General features: G+C 34.9%; 1 protein-coding gene across 2 annotated transcripts; it reads right to left on the bottom strand.

Annotated features, from left to right (window-relative positions):
* Window positions 1–6,803: 6,803 nt before the first annotated feature.
* Window positions 6,804–16,287, bottom strand: LOC110446316 (transmembrane protein 231-like). Of its 2 annotated transcripts, XR_002462449.1 has the most exons (8): window positions 16,109–16,287; window positions 13,862–14,040; window positions 12,945–13,073; window positions 12,194–12,337; window positions 11,719–11,800; window positions 10,745–10,850; window positions 9,269–9,502; window positions 6,804–8,830 (listed from the first exon to the last, which is right to left on the bottom strand). XR_002462449.1 is itself a non-coding variant. In XM_021491402.1 (7 exons), exons 1-7 carry the CDS (start codon window positions 16,245–16,247, stop codon window positions 9,337–9,339), a joined length of 945 nt encoding a protein of 314 aa, XP_021347077.1. In that variant the 5' UTR covers window positions 16,248–16,287; the 3' UTR covers window positions 6,804–9,336. The 2 variants fall into 2 exon arrangements, 1 of the variants encoding a protein (XP_021347077.1); XM_021491402.1 differs by having other exon boundaries at window positions 6,804–9,502.
* Window positions 16,288–17,085: the final 798 nt, after the last annotated feature.

Consider the following 17,085-nt stretch of genomic DNA (forward strand, 5'->3'; position numbering starts at 1 on the left):
CCGATGGCTTAGAATGGCCACAATCTGGCCATGATTTCGGCCCTTCTCGTGGTCAGTGCCTTATAGATATCGATGATTGACTGGTACCTGGCCATAATTACACACCGGTCAAGGCTGACCAGTACCAGCAGCTGGTCAGATAGGCTCTCTTTAGTCTGGACATCTCCCAGATGGATTTATAGGTTCCTCACAATTTCTGACCGTCATAAACTAGAGATAAAATGCCGGAGTGAAGCGGTGTTTGCGTACGTTAAACACTTTTATGACACCCAGTCATAAATATCTTTACCATTTCCTAGTTCAGTTCACGCCTAAAGGGTTGTAAACATTTGAATTTCTTTGAGTGCGATACAATTCACTAATCGGTCAGTATTCCGTTTCTTAACTATATTGTACTAATAAATCCGCCGCGCACAAAGAATCTTTCTGAAACAAGTCGCGTGATATACTGTAAATCTATGAAATTGACAAGTATTCTATTTTCGCGGGTCGTTTTAAGTACTCTGTTGTTTGTATGGGTATACAGTGCTTTGCTTTTTTTCTAGGGTTTAACTTCCTCGCAGCAGCTGATGTCAATTCTGTCCTCCATTACGACGACTGTGACATACACACCGATTTCATTTGCATACAGGTTTTATGTAGCATTAACGACCTTAATGAAGGTATAGCTTGAAAATGTATCAAGAGTTATGGAAAATAAAGGACGACGGATATAGGTTAGAAAGTCTTTTTTTGTTCGTCAGTCAAATATATTAGCTTGCCAACGCTTCGTTTGCAAAGTAGTTTGTTCAGATCTACGAATAAAGGTATTTTGGTCTTGAGTTAGGTCATCGTAGCTGAAAAGCAGATGATCAGTTATGATAAGTCGTTTTACCAATTACTGTCAGTTAAATTGTGGTCCATTGTACGTCACACTTTCGGCACTGTAAAAGAAAAGGATGACTGTTTCTTTTCTATAACTAGCATAATTGAATTTAGGACTTAGTAATAAATTCGCTCAGTGAAGGTAATAATTTAATGCGCTTGGCCTTTGTCTTAGTCTTTGGACAATGGTTGTCTATGTCCAATTCGATATCTATGGTTGAAAACTTTTTTGGTAAATTTTTGGTAAATGTTAAAAGTTTAAGTACAATTTTCTTTCTAGTAGTAATAGCTAGTAAAAATATCGCTAGATGTGATTTTGCTAGAAAATTGGGAATCCATTTATTTATCTACCAGATTCCTACTTCATTGTTTTCAATGTATGTCTCACATTTCCTACACCTCGACCACTGTCACAAATTCTAAAAATTGTCTTATATAAGCTTTATACTTTTAGCTAGGTTTTCGCTGGACAGTGTATATTTTATTTTTCATTGAATTGAAATTCATTTATGTTACGTCGCTACTGCTAAGCCTTACTCCCAAGTTTTGTTTTATGTTTAGCTATTTGGTTGTTGGTGCCTTTGAAAGTAAAACGTTGAGTATACGGAAGTTAAGTGTTAAAATATAATAAACGTTCAATTGTATTTTGTACCGAACATTTAGTGCTAACGACCATTGTTTAATCATTATTCATTTGAACTGTCGTGGACCGACACAAAGCTGTATCATCCCAAAAAAATCTAGACATGGATAATAATTCAAAGAAATAAACGTTTATGATATCAAGCAAAACAAAAACACACCAAAAAACCCCAAAAATAAACCGCACACACAAAGAACAGAACATTGAGATTCTCAAACTTCGACGTTTCGGCTGGTCTGATGAACAACTCAAAAAGGGTATCATCAATAGGGAAGCAAGTGAAATTTTCAAATGTATTTAAGTTCACAAGTATACACATAGTCAATGGGAAAGCATTTGTTAAAAACTGTATAAAAGTGTTATCATGATAAGGGAGACTGTGAATCCTGGCACACTTGTGTTAGTAATAAACATATGAGTGGGGTAACGAATAATGTACACTGTACAAAATGTAAATACGAGTTTATACACAAAGCAGCAGGCAATGTAGAGAGGGGATAAACAGATGTCATTATACTTATATAATGCGAAAAACATCAGATCCAGATTAAGAACTCTGCAAAAAGTATCTTGAACAGTACAAAACATCCTTCCGAATCTATTCGAGTAAGAATCGAGTACAAATCTTCTCAGTAGGTCGCTTACGAATTAGTGAACTTCGTACCTACATTAAACTTATCAGATCGACTAAAGATAATGACGCAGATGAGTTTAACATTCCCATTACAGAGGATAATCAATATGGTTAATGTATAAGGGAAAAAAATAACAAGGTCTAAATTTTAAAAAGTTGTGGAAAGGCTTATTCGAACTTGTCTGGGTTTGGTTGAACAGACAAAAAAGATATCTGAGCTCTTTACACGATAATTTGAAATGTTCCATTATCTGTCGATTGCTTTATTAACATGCGTCCGTCTTTTACTGCAGAGAGAGATACTTGTATGGGTTTTCGAGAAATGGTAGTGTAAACAAAAACTGCTATTCTGAAGGCAAAAAACTATTGATATGCAAACGGAGTACGCGAGGAGCATTGGGGGTCATCGAAGCTTCGAGGTACTCCTTATCTTCAAAACCTGCTCACTGTCTATTCCTCATTTTAAAGGCTCTGCGGGTAAATCAGATGTCAAACGTCCACGGCGAAACTCTAGGAACTGTAGCTGTTCAGTAAAGGCAAGCGTGTGATGTCTTCAGATACTAGTATCTGGTTAAGGGAAGGTAATCCCGACAAAAAAACTCCTGGTCCTCCAAGATATTCTAGAGAGCCAAGTTGCATACGCATGATTTTCCATAGCATACGAGGAGTCACCAGAGGAGCGGGAATATAGCGAATTGTCAAGGTATGAAAGGGGTTCTGGTAAATTGCAACAACTTGACAAGCATTCTATTTTCAAGAATCATTTAAAAAAAAATGACCGGACGAGTGGACAGCACAATACGGGAGGAACAAGCAGGCTTTCGTTAATGAAATCCTTGCATAGATAATATTTTTAAACAACTCAAGTAGATTCTAAAGGAAAGCGAAGGGTAAAATATCACCATTTACATCAATTTCGTAGACTTTGAAAAATAAATACGATCGCAAACCTCCATAAATCTTTACGGATAACTCTGAGACAATAAATGGATTTCAACAAAAGATAGTGAAAATCACCAATCTGTTGTATAAGTTTTTCAAATGCGACATCTCCGATATTAACCTGGCTGTTTTAATGTGAACATGTGAACAAAGCTACATGTAGGATATTTCTTGTTATCACTTCTCTTCATTTCGGCCATGGACTGCTTGGTGAAGGAAGCTACTGCTCAACTTCACAACGGTGGGAGGTCGGTAGATAGCTAAGGGTAACTACAGTATGAGGACTTGTGGCCTGATCAGGGAGGAGAAAACACAAATAGTAATTGATACAGCGCCCTATCGAGCTAGAATAAGTCACTCTAAAACGTTAAACGTTAACAGTAAAGAGATATACAATTAATACAATTAGCATCTATACATTATTGACCAATACAATTTTGAGAAATCCGCAGGAGCTGCCTTAGTATATCTCCCTATGTGTGTATGTCTGCGTGTGTGCTGGAGACATAGTGCCAACTCACTTGAATGCTACAGCACAGAACTCCAGACCATTTTATACTCCACCTGGGTTTAGAAAAGCCTCATACTCACAACGGTGGAGGCATTGTCACCTGGGCACGAAGATAATTTAAGGATTGACCTTAATTTTGACGGCGTATACGGTAGTATGCACGTAGTTGGCAACGAACATATTCTATGGTGCGCGTTAACGCTCCTTAACAAATATTTTCGTTGCAAACTGCGTTCATACTACCGTATATGCCGTCAAAATGAAATTGTAATAGAAAAAAATTAACAATAGGAAATCAAATTACATATAGGAATTTTGTTAAGAAAATGATAACCACATTCAGATTCCTCACAAAAAAATATGTAGCCATGACAAAATCTGTGTCAGACCTTTTATTGAAAAACATGAATTTGAAGAAATTCTTTCTCTGAAGTGAAGGCAGTCAGATTTTTGCATTTCCTCCATTTTCCCGAGTTGTCTCCCTTTTATACCCTACCCTTGGCCTTTAAGTTATACGCAGTCAGAGTTTACTAAGCTGAAGAAGGGAGACATGCATATTAGGCAAGTGGTACTTTAAACTGTATGGTTCTAGAGTATGAGGAAGTTGATCGTTACTCATCAGATATTGATATCAAAACAAAAACGTGGCTTTTTGGCCCAATTTATTACAGGTTGATTTAATGTTTCAACTTAAGCTAAGTGATAATGGGTAGAATTCTAATGATTGACAGGACTTATCGGTTTGTAAAACTGTACAAACTATATACTGTATGTCAATTTAAAGGGACAATTTAGTGAAGTAAGTTGTTTGTATTACCTTGTCACAAAACTCTTCATGCTTATATAGTTTGATACTCCCTACTAACAATTCATGTCGAGAAATTGACAAGAGGCAATTCTATTTTTAATCAGTAATGGAGAAATCCTTAACTGTACAGACGTACAATGTACGTTTAAGCGGCTGCTGTATGTGTAGCTAACAAAATGTCTTTCCAGCCGAGGAGAGAATGTAACTTCTGGCTTTATCTGCCTAGCTTCTCTGAATTCAAGTATATGCATCTATTCTGAATCAACATAATCTTCCAACAGCATCTAAAACATCGTTTTAAATGAGTGATCTAATTTACGTGTAAACCTATTGATATCGTACTTTCTGCGGTTTGAAATTCTCCCTGCGGCACCCTCTCAGTGCGTGCATGCTCTAATTGAACCTGTTCGTTTTTTATTCAAATCCAAATGTGAACATAGGTATGTATTATGATAATTATAATTCTTATTCGCGATGAATTGTGTAAATTCAAGAATGTGTTATGTGTGAACTCAGACTCAACTGACACTGTGTTGTTTTACTTCTCACTGAAAGGCCCGGTTATTGCGCTATTTCGGTCGTAGCTATTTTTATCACCGGCTTTCCCAAAAGATGAAACTGACCACACTGGGCGTTGGCTTCAGGTCATGTCATTATCAACTATGTAAAGTTTTGTTAGGAGATGTGTATTTTCAGTATCATCTAACTTCACTTAATTGTCCATATAAAGCTGTCAATCGAAACAGGACGACGAACAGGAAAAAAGGTTTCTTTTTAATTTGTAACACTTACCCGATAAAAGTACATGTTGTTATCTCAACTAGAAAGAAAACGTAATGCTCAGTAATAACCAAATAAATGCTCTGATGTATTTGTGTGTGTGGTGTGAAAGAAATCTTGAAAACACTTAAGCTATATATAGACGTTTGCCGGTAGTTAGCCTCAGATATTCCATTCCTTAGAGATTGCCAGATGTTTGAAAAAAACGTTTTACATGGCCCATGACCATCAACCTTAGTACCTTTACATCAATCACTTACGTCTTGGTGACCAACAGAACAGATACTTTGGTTCCTATTCAATCAAACTATGTACCCGACGCCAAGAATTATGGCCTTGTGCATGCCAAGGGGAAGAGAGACAACTCTATCTGAACAGAAGCCCATAATACATACACATATATACATGCCAGAATTCTTGGAGACCAATCTGTGAGTTTTACAATCATTTTAAGGGAATTGAAGTTAAAATAAGGGAGGTTTTATTCGCGGCGTTTTTCACGGCAAAAAGTCTATCTTACTCAACTTAATTAATGAAATAAAGCACAAAATCTTTAAGTAACACACTTTGTTTTGACTTTGACAGTTTATTGCTTGTTTGTATATATGAATATGATTATATATATTTAATAGCACAAAGTTTACAAAACAAAATATCACATAGTTGAGATATACTGAAGAAGCAGATTTTACTTAGCCTAACTTAGTTAAATTTCAAAATTTAGTTGGACAGGCCAATATTCACAGCAGCCACGTGCACAGTACTACTGATGTTCAATTTAAACTTTAAACTGTGTATTTGGATGAATCAATAAATAAAGGATAATATTTGAACTTCTTGATAATGGAACAGAATCTTGAAACACGCATTTAACAAGAGGACAGAAATTATCAGCTGTGAAAGTGAAGAAAACTCTGTTCAGCATTTAAACTTTTAAATTACATATTTCAGCATTCAGAACAAAGATTTTTTCCATCTTCTTCATGACATATCTCTTATATATTTACCGGTCGTTCTCTTTACTTTCGTAGTGAAATTAAATTTGTAAAAAAACACTTAGCCGGACATTGTATTTATCAAAAGTTTCTACCAATGAACTAACCTTACAAACATGTTTCGTGCTAATTCTACTGATATAGTGAGGTACCAACTTCACGGGAAATTTTGATTCTGAAGTCAAAGGGTCCTAAACCGTCGCACAGTGATCAAGACTAAGAATGTCAGGCATTCTGTAGTATCACGGAAATTAATGGCAACAATAAGAAAGGATCAAACTAAATCTATAATATGAATTTATTTCAATTGTTCAAATAGTCGCCAAAATCATGTCCGATAGAAAAAAGACCGACCAGCGGCCTTTTATGTTATAAGAGTAATATGCATACAATTGTACATGCCAAAAATTACTAGTTCCTTTTTGGTTTCTTATCCATATATTTTCACCAAGAACTCTGAAATGTTGAAATTAATCAAAGCTTATTTTGCATTTCAAAACTGCAATATATTTTATAGCGTGATCACTTGATGTTCCTGGTTGTCATTCCATTCCACAGGAGGCCAATATATAAACATATAATTATACTAACTACCGAAACTAAATTAGGAAAACAAAAAAGACGAGTTTAATATTCTACGATTTTATTACAAATTATATTAAAATACATGATAATTTCTACGATGAGACTTTACACTTTCACTAAAAACAGACGCAATCTTAATGTTCAATGCTCCAATCTCTCAGGTGTACATTGCATATTAAATAACACCCTCTTTGGGGTATAACATTGTATTACTAAGTCTGACAGTACAGTTGTTCTTACAAGACAATACATAGATTTATAGGCCTAGAAAAAAGTAAACATCAACAGAATGAGTGAAATGTTGGTAATAATTCAAATAATTGTTTTCTCGGTTTTTACCCCATACACTGTAATGTATGTCACATAAAAGCAGTAAAGAGTGATAACCACTCGTTGTTTTTTTTAGTATAACGCAAAACCAAGGTGATATTTGAATACTCTTTGTTAGCATATGGACTTCAAATGATACAAATCTGACCAATCAATTCTGAAGGTAAGTATTTCTTAGAGAACCGGAAGCAGCATGAACATCACATACACACATATCATTTACACAACAGTTACACCATGGTCGGGTCTCATCAGCTCACAAATAAATATCACTTGGACGGAAGTCACCCATTCATGCATAGAAATCAATCCTCATTAGTATAACACCATACAAAAGTAGACACTAACACAAAAGCTGTAACTCCAACAGTGACGTTTACACCACAGACACAGCTCTTCTTTATCATAAATATCATACTTGCTGAAAATAGAATCATAAATAACCTACAGTGTCAAGGGTCTAGCTGTTCAAAGATGCTTTATGGAGGATATCCACTAAGTGATGATAAAAATGTACATCCTATAAAGCAGGTTTATTACCAAGTTTAATGTAGGAACTCCATTTGAGAAACTCACAGGACTGAAAATAAATATCTGGATTACCTCAATGAGAAGAAATACTGATTTTTCTCTGTAATAAATACATGATTTAATTACTTTTGCGATCAAAATAAAATCTTATGTAAGACATGATGTTATAACAGGTATCTGGTGATGTACACGTCTTGTGACATCAAAACACGTTCCGGTGACAACGTCATAACACGTGCTGCTGACAACGTCAGAACACATGTCTCTTGACAACGTCAGAACACATGTCTCTTGACAACGTCAAAATATGTGCTGCTGACAACGTCATAACATGTGCTGCTGACAACGTCATAACACATTCTGATGACAAGGTCAAAAGTATCGCCATTTACACTGCAACGTCTAGAATTTATAACTTGTTTCTAAGATTGTACATCTTGAAGGTTTTATTTTACAAATGGAATATCATGTTTAAAAATATATTATACATGTATCATTTGATTTCCTTCTTAAAAATAAATATATATACAAATATTTGAATTTGTGGTCTACAATCCTTGACATGAAAATATATCTCTAATAATTATACCATAGCATATTTGCAGTGAACAACCGTATCAGATCAAATAGCATTCCCAAAACACAACCTTAAACAGTCACTTGGTTAAATTAATTTTAAAAAAACTTTGATTCTCAATCTGATTAAAATCATCTGTTACATGGATCCGTTAACTTCAAACTATGCCTGAACAAGTACAAAGTCAATGGCGCCATGTAACAGATGATTTTAATCAGATTGTTTGATCCTACATGAGATCATATAACGCAAAAAAATATCACGAGATAACAAAGTTACTGGAAGGATGGTCCTCACATAAAGATAAATTCCAGTGATACATGTATGTAAATCTATCACATCAAATATTTCTCGAGGAATTGAATTGGAATATTTTTTTCAATAAAGTATTATCTGCATTGTGTATTGAAATTCAATTATACACAAGTTTGATATGGTTTCCATAACATCAATATAGGTAAAGGTATGCATATAAAGATAATCACAATACATGATTTGTCAAGTTCTTTTTTTTCAATTGATATAAATAACTCACAAACTCCTGATATGGTCTAAGCAACCATGACATCCACATGACTTACAGTTTAATTCTATTCACAATTTCATTGTCAAATGAATAGTCCTCACTGACTATTTCATCATTCATATTCAAATCTGTGCTTAATTTCTTATAAATGATAACACAAAATATTCAATAAACTGCTTACAACACATTTCAGCTTTGTGTCATCTTAGTTGCATCATTTAAATTTTTGAATATTTTGAAAGTCTAAAAGTCTTCATCATATCGATGCTTGAGTTTGACATTGTACTTGATCCACAAAATCAATTTTAATTTTTGAATGTTCAGAGTGTTGTGTCAAAATCAATTGAACCACTACATAATTGAATATTGCATCCAACATGAGCAGGAATAATTGACACGTTTTAGCCGGAGTAAAAGTGATTTCTTACTTTTCTGTTGAAACAATTACGCAGAGACAATCCCTATAACAAGTTCATGATCTTGAATTAAAATGTGACTTTAGTTTGGTAAAGTTTATCACATCAGGAACTTTTAAAGTGAGAATTTTAATTTCACTAACCTAATATGAGCTCTGATGTAATTAGTTAAATATCTAAAGCTGTGGTATATATCAGGAAAACTTGTCTGTCTTCCATGGTTTCTCCACAATGGTATTCACTAGCTGGTTCTGGAAGATGAAGATTTTGATGCGGTCGAAGACGAAGAGGAACAGCAACAGTACGGATACATACTGGACCCATCCCCACTTGATCATGTACCAGAAACCTGGTGTGTATCTGGTGTCAGGGTCAAGGTTATATGTACATTAACACGACAGATTTCAAGGTCATAAAACAAAGTAATTGTAATGATGATGATTAAACATTTAAGTCAGACTTACTCACTGATCTAAGGAATCTGATATTGTATAAAACAGTATTGTCCGCATAAATGTTAAAAAAATATGTGCTATTAATTATGTATTTATATATACATGTATCAGAACATTTTAAAAGGTAAAGTCCTATTGAAGACGTATTACATTTCATCAAATAATCTCTACGAACCCTTTACATACAACCTGCATATTAAGTGAATTCAAAGGCTGTATACTAACCTTTCTGTCGGAGTAGCCTTTAAACCCATCACTCTGTAACCACTCAGTCTGTACATGTATGACCCACTCATCCTACCAGCTGTAACCCTATCACATTGTATGCACCAGATCTGTACCAACTGTAACCCTATCACATTGTATGCACCAGATCTGTCCCAGCTGTAACCCTATCACATTGTATGCACCAGATTTGTACCAGCTGTAACCCTATCACATTGTATGCACCAGATCTGTACCAACTGTAACCCTATCACATTGTATGCAACAGATCTGTACCAGCTGTAACCCTATCACATTGTATGCACCAGATCTGTACCAACTGTAACCCTATCACATTGTCTGCACCAGATCTGTACCAGCTGTAAACCTATCACATCGTATGCAACAGATCTGTACCAACTGTAACCCTATCACATTGTATGCAACGGATCTGTACCAGCTGTAACCCTATCGCATTGTATGCACCAGATCTGTACCAGCTGTAGCCCTATCACATTGTATGCACCAGATTTGTACCAGCTGTAACCCTATCACATTATATCCACCAGATCTGTACCAGCTGTAACCATATCACATTGTATGCACCAGATCTGTCCCAGCTGTAACCCTATCACATTGTATGCACCAGATCTGTACCAGCTGTACAACCCCTTGCTCTTTATGTACTTGTTTTAAGCCCGCACACTGTATATACTTCCTTTAAGCCCTCATTCTGTATATACCTGCTGTAAGCCCTCATTCTGCATGAACTTGCTTTAAGCCCTCATTCTGTATATACCTGTTGTAAGCCCTCATTCTGCATGAACTTGCATTAAGCCCTCTTCTGCATGAACTTGCTTTAAGCCCTCATTCTTTGTACTGGCTCTAAGCCCTCATTCTCTACGTACATATTGTAACCCCTTTATCATGCTGTAAAGGATACAAGAAGACATCCTCAGTGTAGAAGATGTTGCTGTTAAAGACAAATGGCTGACCAGCACCTCGTCCGGACGTCCAAACACTATAGGGAGCATTCAGGACAGTGGTCACTGTAAGTAAAATCGCAAAAATGTTATGATAGAATATTGTAAGGAGCAAAGTTAAAGAGGACAGTGGTCAAGTGAATCAAAAAATTGATGTCACTTGATCTTTCTTTATCACCTAACAGTCCTTGTTCATTATGTTACCGAAAACAAACATCCCAAAACAAACTCTCTTAGAACCTAAATAGCGTGTCATCTTACCTTTCACTCTACATGCATTAAAGTACAATGTAGGCTAACACATTTCTCCTCTTTCTCTAGTTGCCTCTACTATTGGAACACATACAAAATGTAGCATCTACAGGGTAACAACATTACTGATAAAGAATCATTTTTATGTTTAGATTGATAACCAAGATGTAAATGATGTGTAGAAAATAACTTGTTAATGTACTGTATCCATTTCAGATGTATTTTGAAAAAGAAAGAAAAAATATGCCAAATACATGTATATTGTCATATCAAATGTGGATAAATGATATAAAATTTTCATTTTTAGAGTCAGAAATATTCAGTTTAAATGTGAAATCAAGTTTTGATATCAAAAATCTCACTACTGTAACATTGGAGTGTTTGAATATTGATGTAAAAATATATATTATAAATAGAACGAACCTTGTGTTCACGAGCAAAATGTATCCATCCCATTCAAGTCCAGGTTAGACAAGGCAGGACTCAGTACTTTATCAAGTGACAGTAAACCATGCTAAATCTTACTACAGAAATAACAAAATTACCTTGATTAACTTGTTCGCAAATAACTTTCTTAAATTCTTCCTTTTTCCTATTACAGTCACTTGGTGATCTCATAGCAGTAATCGACATTTAGCCTTGCTGAACTGTCTAGAGAAGAAGACTGATTAAAGAAACTTACCATTTCTCTGAGCGTAGTTACCAAAGATCGTGGAGAACTGGTAGGCCTCAGCATATGCACTAGTAGAGTCCACAATGGAGGACTGCCAAACAAAGTAATATGTTATTCATAGATAGATTTACCTTTAAATTAAGTTTGTAAAATATATTTGAATAACATATAATTCTTGTTCCAAAGAAATAGAATACCAAGAGTTTGTTATATATCACAAACTGATCTACCAGAATTCCTCTAGATCACATTTATTCAAAAAAAGATAACTTTACCTAATTTGTAATGATTTCTGCTATCCTGATACCTTTATCATCATTCTACTTTCAACCAAAGTACTGAAGCAAAATGCATTCATTTTGACTTAATCATCTGTTGAACTTTGTTTCCTTATCCTACACAAATCAATAACTAGTTTTTCAGTATTTGTATACCGTATGCAGTCTTTCATATAAACCTCAATTTCAGATCTACAGAGACTTACATTAAACCTGGTATCTAATCCTTTGTGATCAAGTGCTTGCTTCTGTTTGATACGTAGATCACCAAACACTTCATACATGGCCCCAGGTTTTACAGAATCATGGTTTATGTATGACATGGACTCCATTCCAAATGAGGAAAACCTCTGGAAATTAAAAATAGTAATTTTATAAGCCAATTAAATTTCACATCTGTTCAAAATAATACAAGGTCTTAAATCTGTAGATTACCTCATTCACCCCTGAAATTTTGTAATGAACAATTCCAACCTTTGATTTGGAAGAGCTCAAATGTGTCCAATGAGTCCATTATAATATATATATATAAAAATAATCAACAGAAACATTTCTGGTAATACGTTCGCTAGAGAATACATGTGTTTGTATATACTGGTAATAAGTTCACTAGAGAATACATGTGTTTGTATATACTGGTAATAAGTTCACTAGAGAATACATGTGTTTGTATATACTGGTAATAAGTTCACTAGAGAATACATGTGTTTGTATATACTGATAATAAGTTCACTAGAGAATACATGTGTTTGTATATACTGGTAATAGGTTCACTAGAGAATACATGCGTTTGTATATACTGGTAATAAAAAAACACATCCTGAATATCATTTGAAAACAACAACATGAAAAGCACAATTGACATAAATATGATTCAGGTAAATTAACCAAGTCAATATCAAGACATCCATGACACTAAAGGGGAGGTAACCTTGCATATTTAACACTTTATAATACCTCCAGTCTGTAGTCAAAGAAGAGGAGAAGTTTGATGCCTGTCACAGCTTCTGTATCCAACAGTGGCATCTCTATCTTCATGACAAGACCGTCATTCTTCCCATCTCCATTGGCGTCATCTTCTCTGGACTGCCATTTAAACATTAAACAGTGCAATTAGTTTTTGCAATTATGTAATTATTTTTATATAAACTGCATAGTTTTATATACAATCAGATTTGGCATACAGCATAATGTTGTGTTTTTTTTACAGTTTTTAAATCATGAACTCCTAAACAATGGTTTCATGAAAAAAGATACTGCATATTCTTAAATCATTGTGTACCTAAGTCCTAGCTTATAAACAAAATTCATAAATTTTGTAGAGTTTTATTGTAAAGCATCTTAGGGATTTTTTTCTTCATGTGGCCAAAACAAAACCTTGCAATCTGACCAACCCTTTGTTTATATGCCAACCCAATTACATTTCGAAAATTCTAGAAATAATTAGATATTCTAGATTTTCATTTATAAATATTCCTTTTTTTCCCTGGAGAAAATAGAAAATAAAATGGTGGCTCCGATAGTGTGTGCAATTAGCAGGTGCAAAAGGAATTTTAATTGACACTATCAACTGATATCCTCAGAAAATTATATTCTTCTTTTCTATAGTTTTTCAAAGGTTTTATTGTCATTATCAATGACTTCATTGATGTCATATTCATGATTATTCAGACCTTTCATAGAGTGTATTTTTAACAAATCGAGTATTCAATAAAGTACTAAAATGATTATGCACTATGCACCTCAACCAGTTTTCAGTATTGTGATACTAAATTAATAAATAAAAAAAAAACAAAAAAAAACAAGGCTGAATAAAAAGTTTCTTTTGCCATATAACAGGAAAATGACATATTTTGTTTGGCCTGAACACCTACCTGTATGACAGGAACCCTGAGGTTCTGTTGTTGTAATTCATTGTATCTCTGGAAGGTAGAATAAGTCAAGTAACTCAAACCAGCATTGGAAGGATTTGCCAACTCAAGGGTTAGGATCAGTTCCTTCTTGAATAAAACACGAGGAGTTTCCCTGTAGTAATCCTCCTTGATCCAGAATCCTGGACAGTAAACAAAAGAACTTTATATGAGAACTGAATATCACTGACGTTAAGATCTGAGCTATATGTAACGGCAGACATTATTAGGAATATTATTGATATCAATTAAAACATAGCTATATAAACCAAATACATATATATACAATCATGAAATAGACAGTTTTCAGCCTAAATAGATAATAAAATGTTGATGTTAGCATTTCAATATAGTTTTTTTGAAGTTTGACTAAATCTGGAGAACACCAGGTACTAGAATTGTCTGTCAATAAATACCCATAATATATACAAGGTTGCTTAATTACTCCTTCCCCTAGTAAAATGACTCTATTCCAGTAAAAAAAAAAATCATAACTGTTCATAATATGACACCACGAGCAGCCAAGATTGACAGGAAAATATTTTTCTTGAATTTGATGTATGATTTACCATATATCTTGCCAGAGTTTCCTCTGGCCCTGACACCAAACTTAAGACATTTTGACATATAGAAGTCTGGTGTGGGGCCAGAGCCCACTGCTATATGAAAGCATGGAATTCTTCGACACCTAGCCGGAGTTTCCTCTGGCCCGGGCACCAGACTTAGACATTTTGACAGATAGATGTCTGGTGTGGGGCCAGAGTGCACTACTAAATATAAAAACGTGGAATTCTCCGACACTGTTTGGTATCTGGGAGTTATGAGGTGCTGACAACAAAAATCTCCTATGACACAACACATACCTCACATATATATCGATAAATGGATAATTTATTGAACCAAATCAGCTTTTATTATCACCAACAGCTGCTTAAATTCCGTCAGTAGAGTCCTCGATTTTCAACCGTTCAAATTGTCCCACCTGAGGCTGAGCGAATGCCATTTTTGTAGGTCATGGGGGGTGACTAATCAACAATCAGTACTGATCCTAATATATTAGTCTTGCTTTAAAGATTTCCAGACCGCACCTTTTTGTTCATTAGTAACTCCCCGATACCAAACGGTGTCGGAGAATTCCATGTTTTCATACAGAAGTGTGCTCTGGCCCCACACCAGACATTTATCTGTCAAAATGTCGAGGTCTGGTGTCGGGGCCAGAGGAAACTCAGACTACCATATATCATTGCAGTATAATTTTCGGTCTAGACTTCATGAAACATAGAAATATGGTTGAATTTCAGTTAGTCAGACACTGTGTGGTGTCTTCAGGATGACAGGGGAAATCTCTAGTGTGTACGCTGATTGGTAAGTCATATTTAGAAGCAAAACAGCGTTGAGGTCACGAAAATGTCTATCTCCATTCAGATTTATGATCGTCAACCTGACCAGTTTGAAAACTGGACTCTTGTGTCCAACACGATATAAGGACATGAACTACATACACGTAAAATACAAGTACATGTAAGTTTGTTTCCTATCATAGAAACACTGTACAGTCATTGAATGGTTTCATGTTTTGCGCAGTCTATCGAAAAATCATACTGCATGATTTATGGTAAATCATACATCAATTAAAGAAAAAAATCCAGTTGATATAGACTGCTCCTAGTCCTACATGTAGGGTCATATTTGGCTGTGATAACGTAGCTCTGGACGACCGATTTCTGATAGATGGTCGTCGTCAGACGCGGAGAGTAGCTAGGCAGGGTATGAATATTCGTTCTAGGTCATATTATGAACGGTTATGACAAACTCGCATGTTTTCTGGAAAGAGGTCATTTTACTAGGGGGTAGAGTTATCAACCTTGTTTATATTTTGGGTTTATTGACAGACTCACTTCATGTGAAGGGGACGTTCTGACTGAGGAGCAGACTATTCAGCCATAGTTATTTCGGATTACCATCTATGGGGATAAAAAAAAGTTCATATAGTGAGCGGTCTGGAGCTAATTAACAGAGCTAAAACTACTGCTTGTGTTTATGGTAAAGATAGTGTTTAAACCATTCCGTCCATAAATTGTCTATTAGCTGTAACAGGTCACTGGCAGTATTAGGACTGTTGATGTTTTGAGGAAAAACATGCTTTGACACGATGTCGGAGATATCAATAATGAAGTGTCTCTAATTAAAGCGAGTGGGTGACTATCTTACCGTAACTTCTGTAAACGACGAACAGTGGTGGAATAAATGTTACAAATAAAACCACAAACATCAAAAGGGTGGCCTTCGTACACAGATGAGTCTTGTACCGCCTCAGCTCTGGGTGAGCGAATACCTCGTAGACCGCCATTTTCAAACAATGTGGTACCGGGCGGAATAGTATGCTTGTCGTGGATTGGTTGAATTTAGACAGGAGTAATGTAATAATAAAGCCCGCGTCGAAAGTATGCGGATCCCTTTGGTGAAATGTAACATTAACCTCTTACACCTGATTGCGTATTATATTTATTTGAGCTCTTACAGACAGAGACAGAAACATTAATCAATATGAATAATAATACCTGTGAAGAGCTGGAATATGTTTCAGATATTATTGTCTTGTAATTTTATTTATAATCTAGCTACTGTAATATAATAAGTATCTCCACACACTGTTTGAGGAGAGTAGATCAACAAAACATACCTTTGCTTTTGCTAATATGAACGGATTAATACGTGTGCAAGTTCAAAATTTTCAAACACTATGTATTTTTACAAAAAGGTTTCCACAATTATTTTTGTAAACAATATAGCACAAAATTGTACATATACTCGTGTTTATAAACATTGTTCATTACCGGTGCAGAGCTGGAACATGTTTCAGATATTATTGTCTTGTAATTTTATTTATAATCTATAGCTACTGTAATATAATAAGTATCTCCACACACTGTTTGAGCAGAGGAGATTAACAAAACTTACCTTTGCTTTTACTAATGTGAACAGAATAATATGTTTGAGTTGAACATTTCAAACACTCTGAAACTTGATATTAGTGAAGTGTGTATTTTTGTAAACAATATAGCATAAAATTGTACATATACTCGTGTTTATAAATATATAGTTCATTACCTGTGCAGAGCTGGAACATGTTTCAGATAATTATTGTCTTGAAATTTTTAATTTATAATCTACTGTAATATACTAAG

Source organism: Mizuhopecten yessoensis, unplaced genomic scaffold (genome assembly GCF_002113885.1).
Source record: "Mizuhopecten yessoensis strain PY_sf001 unplaced genomic scaffold, ASM211388v2 scaffold2671, whole genome shotgun sequence".
NCBI lineage: Eukaryota > Metazoa > Mollusca > Bivalvia > Pectinida > Pectinidae > Mizuhopecten > Mizuhopecten yessoensis.

Excerpts from the sequence above, each read along its gene's own strand:
- LOC110446316 (XM_021491402.1), bottom strand. The coding sequence starts at position 16,247 with ATGGCGGTCTACGAGGTATTCGCTCACCCAGAGCTGAGGCGGTACAAG. Across the intron at positions 13,074-13,861 it reads TCAGGGTTCCTGTCATACAG|TCCAGAGAAGATGACGCCAA; the intron begins GTAGGTGTTCAG and ends TTTAAATGGCAG. Across the intron at positions 11,801-12,193 it reads GATTAGATACCAGGTTTAAT|TCCTCCATTGTGGACTCTAC; the intron begins GTAAGTCTCTGT and ends TTTGTTTGGCAG.